The sequence below is a fragment of the Aptenodytes forsteri genome, unplaced genomic scaffold, assembly GCF_000699145.1.
Source record: "Aptenodytes forsteri isolate BGI_AS27 unplaced genomic scaffold, ASM69914v1 Scaffold119, whole genome shotgun sequence".
In the NCBI taxonomy this organism is placed as follows: Eukaryota; Metazoa; Chordata; class Aves; order Sphenisciformes; family Spheniscidae; genus Aptenodytes; species Aptenodytes forsteri.
In genome coordinates, this window is record NW_008796165.1 from 4,406,308 (window position 1) to 4,417,512 (window position 11,205).

General features: G+C 56.8%; 1 protein-coding gene across 1 annotated transcript in view; it reads right to left on the reverse strand.

Moving 5' to 3' along the window:
- Positions 1-834: 834 nt before the first annotated feature.
- ZSWIM5 (zinc finger SWIM-type containing 5) overlaps positions 835-11,205 on the reverse strand; it is a 58,608-nt gene continuing 48,237 nt past the window's right edge. Inside the window, exons 7-14 of the mRNA XM_019474175.1 lie at positions 10,218-10,364; positions 8,927-9,064; positions 8,130-8,390; positions 7,563-7,698; positions 5,597-5,754; positions 3,445-3,608; positions 3,066-3,147; positions 835-2,631 (exon numbers count right to left, since the gene is read on the reverse strand). Coding sequence (XP_019329720.1) covers positions 1,769-2,631; positions 3,066-3,147; positions 3,445-3,608; positions 5,597-5,754; positions 7,563-7,698; positions 8,130-8,390; positions 8,927-9,064; positions 10,218-10,364 — 1,949 coding nt within the window. The 3' untranslated portion in view covers positions 835-1,768. The remainder of the gene's footprint in view (positions 2,632-3,065; positions 3,148-3,444; positions 3,609-5,596; positions 5,755-7,562; positions 7,699-8,129; positions 8,391-8,926; positions 9,065-10,217; positions 10,365-11,205) is intronic.

Here is an 11,205-nt window from a genome sequence, read left to right on the forward strand (position 1 = left end):
AAAAAAACAAGAAGGGGGGGGGGGGGAAGAGAAGAAGCAAGCAGGGGGGGGGGGGGGGAAGAGAAACAGACTGGTTGAAGACCGCTATTTCAGTGGCAACAGAGACCGAGTACAATTAGTTTCCTGGCCGGAGTGCGGACACAAGTCACTTGCCAAAAAATTAAAAGTCAAACCAGACAGCAGATAACTAGCCCATGTTCTCTAACTACAAGTCACCGTCCAGACCAGCCCTGGCCCCCCCCAGCCCTCCCGACCCGCTGGCAAAGAAATGAGGTTGAAGACCGCTATTTCAGTGGCAACAGAGACCGAGTACAATTAGTTTCCTGGCCGGAGTGCGGACACAAGTCACTTGCCAAAAAATTAAAAGTCAAACCAGACAGCAGATAACTAGCCCATGTTCTCTAACTACAAGTCACCGTCCAGACCAGCCCTGGCCCCCCCCAGCCCTCCCGACCCGCTGGCAAAGAAATGAAGCAAAACTGAAGAGCCGCCGGCCCGGGGCTGGAGAGTCTGCCCCTGGCGCGGGGTGAAGCCGGGAAGGGCTGAGCGTTGGTTGCACCACGGAGCCAGGAAGCAGAATGGTGCGGGGAGGCGGCACGGCTGCGCCTGCCCCCCCTCCCTCCCCAGGAGCCGGGGAGCCCTGGTGCCCGCACGCCCGCCCAGGCACCTCGCACCCCTGCGCCTGCTGGGAGACGGCTCCGTACGAGGCGATGGGCTCATGTCCTCCATCGCCAGCATCCATGTGCGTCCGAGCGAGTGTCACCCCGAGTCCCTTCCTTCGCTGTCCTCAAGCGCTGGGCAGCCGCTCCTCCTTCCGTCCGTCCGTCCGTCCCAGGGCTGCGAGTCGAGTGGACGTTCGCCTCCCCCCACACCCTTCTCGCTGCCGACGATGCTGTGGGAACCTGAGAAATGTTCGCGTGCCTCCTCCTCTTTTTGTCTGTGGTTTTGTTTTGTGTGGTTTTTTTAAATAATAGTTATAATAATAATAATAATAATAGCAATAATAAAAATAATCGCCCCAGCCCACGACAATTTCAAGTATCCCCCAAATAAAAGACAGAATTATAAATAATTATAACTTTACAATTTAATAATTGACACATATACTATAGTATTTACAGTATCATAAATGCTTTTTTTTTTGTGTTACTTTTAGTAAGCAATCCCTGAGAACAGTTACTTTAACTTGTTTTTATTGAAGTATCTTCACAAATAGAGGAGTTTGCATGTCTCGGGCGGGCGGGAGAAGCGCTCTGCAAAGCCATCGCTTTTGGTGACGCATGAGGTTCTAGTGTTGCGGGTTTCTTTGCTCACTCGCACTTTTTTTTTTCTTTTTTTTTCTTTTTTTTTTTTTTTCCTCTTTTTTCTTTTAATTCCCCATGTAATTTTAAAGATTTTTGCACTTTGCAACCTTCGGATCCCTCCAGCGACCACTTCCTTCAGGAAAGAGGTATTAGATTTCCAGGTTAGCTTTTGGTATTGGCAAGGGAGGGCAGGGGGCTGAGCGAACCATCCTTTTTCCCCATGGTTGCCTTTTGGTTTGTGCCCAAGGAATCTCTGGATCCTCTCAGCGTGTGAAATGGTTAAATCCAAGAAAGAAAAAAATAAAAAACAAAAAAGAAAGAAAACAAAAAAAAGAAACAGAAGACCAGAACAGAGCAGCCTCTGCCGATGGGGGGGAAGGTGATCTCTGTTTTCCTTCCTTCTTCTCTCCCGAGTCCCCGTGCTGCAGCCGGACCCTGCCAGTGAGCGTGGCGGGGGCCGGGGCTCACCCAAACCGTTCCCGCACCAGCAGCATCAGTTTTTTCTTGCCTTTGTAGATTTGTTTGAGATTGTCAATGAACTGGGCAAACTGTATGTGCCCGTCCTGCGCCAGGAGGAAGGTCTCCCTGGCCTTGCTGAGGAACTCGATGAACTCCCCGTAGTGCCGCGGGCTGATGTGGGTGAGCCGGGAGTGGGTGGTGTTGATGTAGGCGCTTATCGTCGCGTCCAGCAGCTGTCGCAGGGGGGCTTTGTCGGTGGACATCAGCTTCCCCGAGTTCCTGCGGCCGGGGATGCCGGCCAGCCCTGGGGCCGTCATGGTGCAGCGGCGAAGGATGTCCGAGAGCACCGTGGCACAGTGCACGCTCTTCACCACCAGTGGGATGATGGCCGCCAGCTCGTTTTTGCCCAAAGAGTGGCTCAAGGCGCAGGCCCAGAGCACATCGTTGATGGCTGGATGCGTGTCCTGATTGTAGGCCAGGTTGAGATGCGTCATGGCCAGCGAGGCCAGTTTGAACGCCCGGAGCGGGTAGCCCCGGTGCTCCATGTAGCGGGCGATGGTGAAGAGCTGGGTGTAGGTCATGCCGGTGGAGGCGGCGTCGATGACGATCTGGTAGGCGGTCTCGAAGGCGATGTGGTCCTTCTCACAGAGGGTCAGGGCGGACAGGGCGCAGTTCTGTGGGTCCTTCATGGCGCACTGCAGAGCCAGGGTGCGGGCACAGCTGGCCAGCTCTTCCCGCTGCGGGTAGTCCAGGCTCAGGCGCAGGATGGTGTTGTGGGACATCACCGTGGCTGCCACGATGCTGGTGGCTTCCGTGGGGGTGAACAGCGAGTACCAGCTCTGCAGGATGCTCACCAGGGCCCTCACCCCTGCAAGAAAACACTGGGATCTCAGCACATCCCTGGAGCACAGCTCAGATCATGGGGCTCCTCCGAGTCCCCCAGTGCCCAGAGCAAGGGCAAAGCCAGCCCGCAGCAGTGCTGAGCCACTGCCTCTGCTCCAACAGGGACAGGGCGGAGGGGGACAGGCAGAGGCTACCCTGTTTGGCCGTGCTGCAGGGCACAGCGAACACCGCTGGCTTGGCCTGGGGGTACAGGGGACCTGTCCCAGTCCCGAACCCAGCCACCATTGTGGCCCCAAGCCCTGCCAGCTGGCACTCTGGGGTGCATCCAGTTACCCAGGAAGAAATGGGAGGCTCAGGAGAGCTCAGACACCCAGGGCTATGAATGACCCCGGGATGTCCGTGCCCACCCCGCTCCCACCGGACACGGGCCGGTTCTGCCCGGCACGGCAAGGCACTCACCCACTTCGGTAGCACATGTCACCAGCCACCTCACCATCTCCCGCCGCCGCCAGTTCAGGGTGGACAGGGTCATGCGCATCACCTGCAAGGCAAACCCGGGGTGTCCGGCCCAGCCCATGGGGCTCCACCAAAGCCACCCAACACCATGGCGCTCCCCAAAAATCCCCCTGGCCCAGCTGGCTACCCACTCCCTGGTGCCGCCTCGCCTCCACCCAAACCTCAGCAGGCACAGGGGCCTCCCAGGGCTGAGCTCCCCAGCTCAGGGCCATGCAGGGATGAATTTACTCCTTCCATGGGGGACCATCTGCTTGGTGGAAGACCGCCATGCTGCAGCATGAGGGGCAGAAGGGCTGCCGGCATCCCCCACGCCATCCTGTACCTGGAGCCCCAGCTCCAGCGCCACGTTGAGCAGCGTTGTGTCCGAGTTGCTGTCGGCCGGCGTGGCAATCTTGAACGCATCTTGGGCCAGCTTGAAGATCAAGGAGGAGGAGTGGATGTTCTTCTGGATGGCCTCCAGCACCGTGCGTAGGCGCAGCATGTCCCCTGGGTGCAGGAAAGGACGGTCAGATGGCTTGGCCTCCCCCCACCTTGCCCCCGAGCCCTATCTCCTGCCTGCACCGGGTGGTGAGCAGCCCCTTCAGCATGGTCAGCCCCTCTGGACACACACGTGGCAGGATGCACAGAGATGCTGGATCAGGCCCTGCAGTCCAACAGCAAAATAGGGCATCCTCCCCAGGAGGTGACACATCCTACAGCACCCATCCTTGCTGAAGACCATCCTCTCATGGAGAGGACAAACAACCCTGAGTGATCCCAGATATGTCCTGGAGCATTAGCAGACATCTCCAGGCACCTGGACGTTCTACCCTGGGCTCAAGTTTGAAAGCTGTAAAGCAGCCTTTTCCCGACAAAGGAGGGGTTTGGGGAGATGCTCAGTGCTGAACGGCTGCATAAAGGCCAGTCTTCATTTAGGAATGTTAAAAAGAAGAAACGCTGTTTGCTGCACACGTACTGTCTTGCCTAGTAAGTCCCTTCCCACCACAAGGCTAGCAAAGGCCGGGCCAGGGTCACCCGGAATCGCTGCAGAGGCTCAGTCCTGGATGCCCCAGGTCAGGCACGCAGCTCTCGTAACGATTGACCTGCCCCAGGTCAGGCACGCAGCTCTCGTAACCGAGACAGGCTGAGATACCCCCCAAAGAAGGGGGTTCCTGGCACAACACCCAGTGACGCTGTGGAACTCCTGCCACAGGAAGCCGCGGGTGCTAGAGGGATACGTGATGGCATTGGGAAATGGGGCAGGATCTTGGAAGAGAGACCTATCAAGGCGTATTAGTATCATGATCCTGCATCTGGGTTGGGAAATCCTCCTGTCAGCCCCTGTGGGACACAGGGTGGGGAGAGGGACCTTTGGTGTGGGTGCAGATCAGGGATGCCAACGTGCCACATGAGGTCCCTCTGCTTTGTTCCAGGTTCATGTTTCTACTCCCATAATTGTACACTGAGCAGATGAACCTCACGCAAAGAAAACCAAATAACGCACATCAGCGTGAAAAACCTAGTGCTGCACCTGGGCATACACAGACTGATAGCTAGAGGTATCGCCTGCCACCCACAGCAGCCGCTTGCACCGCCACCAAAATCTAAGCCTCCCTAAAATGGCTCGCGGGGGCGCGGGTGACAGAGGCGTCGAGGACACAGGATCGCATCGAGACATGCTGCGGTGGGGGAACACCTAGGGAAGGGCATAGTGGGAAAAACAGATGTAATCCAATGGCCCTACAACCCCGGCATAAAAACCTCATCCCCATTAAGGGCTGAAAGGGAGAAGACACTAAGGATAAGCCACTTCCATCCAGGTGCCAGCTCTCCATCAGGGCACTGCAAGGCAGGGGCAGAACACCATCAGCCCTGGAAAAGCAGCCAAGAGGAGGAGGGCTGGAAGGAGAGAAGAGGCTGCCGAGGCAGCGAGGCTGGAGCTTGTTGATGGCTCATTTCCCCATCAGGCTGGCAGCACAGTTTGCTGGAGGCTGACGCAGACCACGTGGGACAGCAGCAGGCAGTGGTAACCGCTCGGCTCGCCGGCCCTCGCAGGGTACAAGGCGCTCGCCGTCCCAGTGGGGTTGGTTTCTGGACAGAGAGATGTTTAATGAAAAGCCCACAACACGAACCCACAGTATGTTGGGCAGGGCAGGCATGGTCCAGCATCACCCTGGGGCCCTACTCGGGATCCCCAGCGCTGCAGTCAGCATCCCTGCAGGGCTGCACACACCTCTTGGGAACCTCCTGTCCTGTGCTGCTGGATCACGAGCCTTGGGGCCCTTTGGGACCAGAGCCCTGGCGATCCCAGACTCTGTTGGGCTGCTCCGAGGCCAGCTCACCGTGCCCTGCCCGCAGTGGGCTGCCAGTGGGGCGCCCAGCCTGGTCTCTGCCAGCACTCGAGAAGCTCCCTCTTTTCTCCAGTAAAGTCCCTTTGACACTCTTGTGCGGCTCCGTCCCATCACCCCCATCCCAGAGCCTGCCCCCCCACCAACCTTTGGCTGCCGTGAGCATGGTGGAGGCCAGCTCACACTGCTGTGACTCCAGGTGCCCCAGGGTGAACCAGCGTGGGTATCTGCTGGGGACCACCGAGACCAGGTGGTGGGGGTGAGTCACATCGCCGGACGGTGCCGTGGTCTCCAGGACAGGCAACCTGAAGGGTAAATGGGAAGCGGCAACATCAGACCTTGCCACAGCAGCCCCAGCCCAGCCGGCGGCTTCGCCTCCTCTCCCCAGGGCGCTGGCGAGGCGAGGCAGGGACTGCCTGCAGGCAGCTGCCCGCAGCACTGCCTTTGAAAGCATGCTGCTGCCATGCACGTGTGGGGGCTCTCGAGGCTGCGTGCTCAACACATGGGCACGGGGATCAATCTGAGCCTGACTTGAAAGGGGGAGAATGATCCGTGAAGTGATTTATAAACTTGTAAGGAAAAGCAGAAGCCAAAAAAAACCCCACCCCACCTCCAAAAAAAAAGCAAAATCCCTCCTCCCCTCCCGTTCCTTTCATGTCAGAGCGCCCGGCAGAACTCCTGACTTTATCATCTGGTTCTTCTTAAAACGCACGGTTATGATCAGAAGCGGCGGCACATTTCCCCAGGGTCTCTGCAGCCGGTTTGGGTTACCTGCTTGTGTGGGGATATCCAAAAGCCTGGAAAACCCAGGGGATAAGGAAGCCTAAGGAAAGGGAGCAGGATTCTCACGTCGCCAGCCATAGTGACAAAACTATGTTGGCTCTTAAACCCCTGAGTTGGTGCTGGTGTCACTAACTCGGTGGCCAGCCACGGCGTGCAGAAGGGAAATTGTCCCCCTGGACATGGAGAGCATCTAACCGTCTCTGCTCTCTTCACTTGCAGGCTTTGGGTACCCACGGGGCAGCAGAAGCCCAACCTTCCCAGCCCAGGTCAGAGACACCCCGATACAGGGGGTCCCAGCTGGGAGCAGGGGATGGGCACTGACACAGATGGTGAGGGAGCATCGTGCACCCCCAGGGCACTCAGTCCCATTCCTGCTCGGTGGCTGGAGGTCTTAGGTCTGGTGGGGCATGGTGTCCCCATGCACTGCAGAGACCCTTGGCTGCTCTTTTAGGTCTGGTTGTCCTCCTTAGCAGCTCCTCCCAGGACAGGGGGATTTCAGTATCTCCCCCGGCACTGGGGAGAGATGGCCCATTTCACCGAGGAAATGCCACAAGAAAGATGATGCTCTGGGCTGGGACTTCTAATGGTGTCAGAGGGAGAGGGCACTGGGATGCTCTGGGGTTGATGGTCCTTCAAGCATTGACCCATTTGGGAAATTCCAGCCTTTTCAAGACCCATCCAGCCCCTGCCAAAAAACTGCAGTACACGGGCTGATGTCTGAGGGGTGTCACACACCAGGGAGGGAGATGGGGCAGCTCTCGGCATCGGCCATGTCCCCAATACCAGAGACGGAGCTGGTCTTTAATGGAGAACAGAGCACAACTGTGCTCTCCACCCGGCTCTGTGACATCCTGGAGCCCAGGGCAATCATCTGCCCATCTGTGCCGGGATACCAGCCCTTCCTGCAGGCAGGGAGGGCTGCAGGGTGCCCAAGGCCTGGCACACAGAAGGCAGACGACAGCACCATGCATGCCTGGGACCTGCTCCGGCGGAGGATGCCTGTCACCAGGACAGGCAGGTGGTGGTCCAGCCTGGGACGAGGGGATGGGCAGAGGGCTGGACCAGCAGACATTATCGGGCCCTTGTAAATCCCTACAGATGGGGCCTGAAAACCAGGAATCGCCCAGACAGAGAGCAGGAGTCTCTTTGCACTGCTGCTCGGTGCCCAGGCAGCCCTACATGCTGCACAGCATGACCCCAGGGACGGCAAGCTCCAAGCCTGCCTCCGCTCCCATCCCTGCTCTAGGGTTGTAGAGCATCCTGGCTTCCCAGCGGAGCGGAGGAGGGAGGCAAAACAGGGGGGCAGAGACGGAATAAAACATGCACCAACCTCATGGCCCGCAAAGCCAGCTTGTACGCCAGGTCTGCATCATGGGGCAGCAGGGCAGAGAACAGGTATTTGGCAAAGGTGTGCATGGGGACGCTCTCACGATGGATGACTTCTCCCAAGCCGCTGAAGGGACCACCTAGGCGGAAGCAGAGCCCGTCAGCCATAATTAGCACAGCAGGTTCTGTGGCTGGGGTTTGCACCATCCCAAAGCTTTGAGGATCTGCTCAGCAGCTCCCTGGTGCACTACTCAAGTTGGATCCAGGGCAAAGGGCTGCTCTTTCCTTTTCTAAACACTCTTCCAGGTCAAAAACCCTCAGAAACTGAGGCCACGTGCTTAGCACCCTTCTCCGTAACACCTCTGAGGTGGTCTCGCTCCAGGGATGACAGCAAACCCTTGCTTTGCCAGATGATGGGGCAGAGCAGCCATCCTACAGACTCAGCACCACACCCACAGAGGAAGAAGCTAGGATGGGGTCAGCCAAGCATAAACCTTGGAAAGGGCACCCCAGAGATGTTACCAGCACTCAGCTAAGACACAGAAGCCAGCTAGATGGACCGAGCCCCCACCTTCCAGCAGCAAGATGCACTGCTTCCGCAGGGTCTGCACCAGCACCGGGTCCAGCTCCAGGTCCTGCAGCCGGGCGATGATCTGCTCCTCATTGCGGCACACCTTGTCCTGGGCATAGAGACCTTCAGGCATCACCCTCTGCTGACCCATCCCCATCAGGGCCACCTCTAAGGCCAGGGATAGGTAGGACTCGCCGCTGTCTTGGCTGCCGGTCGCAACGGGCACGTGTTGATACACTGGGGGTTTGGAGTCCCCAGCATCTAGAAGAAAGGGGAGAGATGCAGCAAGGTTAGAAGAGCCTTCCTAGGTGGCAGAACCACGGCAGAGAGAAAAACCTCTCAACATGAGAAGCCAGACCCACGCTTCCCTTGCTGCCTGCCTTCAGTTACCCAGAGATGATGGATAAAAGGTCCCTGCAGGAGATGTGGGCTTCGCCCTCCTTCCTGCTCTCACTAGGAGATGCAGGAGACCTGAGACCTGTGCAACAGGGTGCACAGCTGACACCAGAGCCTTCCTGTGGGCTGGCATGCCTTGGCCCAGCTCTGCTAAGCCACTCTCCTGCTCTGCCCTGGCTGCAAACCAGACAAACTGGGTTGGGAAACCTCACTGGGAAAACTCAGGGCACTGACTCCCCCTCTCTGCACTGCAGCGCTGTCCTGGCTGCTCCTGCAAAGGTGGAGAGAGGGGAGATTCAGAGCCCAGGAGTCCCAAGCCCCAGACCTGTACCCAGGGTCTGCCCGCCAGGCTCGGTTCAGCCGCAGCCACCGGGAAGGGAGCCAGGAGGAGCGCTTGGTACCTGAAATTTCAAGGCAATTTTCCTCTTCTAATCTACAAGCTTCGGTCAGGGTGAGAAAGAGGCAGCCGATGGGGTTCAGAGGGTGGCCTACCCAGCCCTCCAAGTTGGTGATGGTTGTTGCTCCTCGCTGCAGCAGCTCTGCAAAAAAATGGAACAGAAAGACATTAAAAGTGAGGAATTTAAAGACAGGTTCTGCACCCAGAGGGCTCTCTGAGACCAGAGGCCTTTTCTTACCCCACGGCCTGGGACACGGGGACCTCCAGGGCCAACTCTGGCATGGTAGTTCACGAGGGCAAGGAGCAGCTCAGAGCAGCCACCATGTACACTGCCACAGACATCAGAGGGAGAAGGCACCCAACAAAAAAAAGGCGCCCCTAAGGCCACATAAGATGCAGCAGCTTGTTCTCTGTTCCAGGAGGACACAAGGGACTGCAGAGTCCCAGGATGGGGTCTATAAAGTCAGACCTGCAGCTTATGGACTCATTTGTAATGGTGGCCTGAATGTTTTGGCAGACATCAGGGAGAAGGCACCCAACAAAAAAAGGCGCCCCTAAGGCCACATAAGATGCAGCAGCTTGTTCTCTGTTCCAGGAGGACACAAGGGACTGCAGAGTCCCAGGATGGGGTCTATAAAGTCAGACCTGCAGCTTATGGACTCATTTGTAATGGTGGCCTGAATGTTTTGGAAACACAAGCAGAAATCTCTCCAGAGATGACAAAGACTCCCAGTGAGTCTTAAAAGCTCCATCTTTTGATGATCTCAGGCTGGCTGAGCTAGCAAGGTCCCGGAGTCACTGACCACCAGCAGCACTGCAGTAACTGACTCCGGCTCCCTGCCAACTGCAATTGCAAAAGGAGAAACACTGAGCTTGCCTCCTGGTACAATTTACCCAGCAAATGCAAGGTGGAGGTAGCACACGCAGCCAGTTACTGCAGCTCTGCAGACAAGCAGCTCCTCTTTAATGCAGGCATCACCTGCCTGTGCAATCCTTACAGGCAGCCAGACACGGCAACAGTGGGAAGAAGAACATCCCTACTCCAGCAGCCCGAAGACAGCACATGGGCACCTCTGTCCTTAGCATGTGGGTACCGACACAGTTTGGCTCAAGCAATCAGATGCATCAGTTTGTCTTTCTAGGGTGTGAGTAATCCCATCCAGCACTGCCCACCGTCAACCTCTGCTGCTCTGGATGGGGCAGCACTACCCTGTGAGGTGAAGAAGACTTTCTCAACCAGCTGGGACATGCCAGCCAGACCTCGTGAGACACTTTTCCCATAGCTCTACTCATACCTTTCTTCTGATGCTTATATATTTCCAGCTGCCTTTGCTGCTGCAGTCGCAGGGTGTTGATTATGGCAACAGTTAGTCGGAGAGCTTCTCTGGGATAGCCGTGGGAGCGCAGGGCATCCACCCGGGCACAGGCTGTCGGGACGTGTTCTGCAAGGCAAGGACAAACGCAGGGGCATGGCTGAGCCAGAAATTCACGGGATGGTACTGATGGGGGGAGAGAACCTGACAGCATCAGGCTTCAGGGCATTTTCTTCCACTGGTCTTCCCCATGCCCCAGCTAAACTCCTGCTCCCTGCCTTAACGTCATCCCTTTCTCCCTGCTCCTGGCAGGAATGCCTACCAGGAATATTAACGGGACTCCTACCATGTTCAACCCACAGCAGCCATGTCAGTACCTAAATCCCCACCTCCACAAACGTTATCTAGTGGAAGCATTTCCAACACGCCATTGCTGCAATACGACGGCTCCAAACACAGGCTGTTACATCCCTGCCACTCATTTCTCCTAAAATCTGCACAGCTTATGGTGATTTCTCTCATTGCTGTGCACCCAAACACTACTTGGCATCTTGTCCAACACCTCTCCCTGCTCTCATGGCACAGGTGATGATACATGGGGTGAGGCTGTGCATCCAGCACTGCGCTGGGGGCACTGGCAGATTTGGGGTGATGTTTTGAACTGCTTCCTTAATGCCTCCATGGAGCGAGCTCTGCAGACACCCCGTCTCTTCTGCAGCTCTCCTACCTGGTGTTTTATTATTGGGAACAGTTGCATGAAACCCCCCCAAAGACTCACAGTTGCTTAGGAATTCATCTGCTCCTGCTGCTCATTGCTCACCTGAAATCACAAGCAACTGTGGAGAGGATTATGACTGAGTGAGAAATTAGCAGGAGCAGATGACATGACATGCCGCATAACAAGCAGCGAAAAATCCCATTTTCTTGCAAAATGTCCTACCGAGGGGGGGGGGGCGGGGGGAAGGACCGC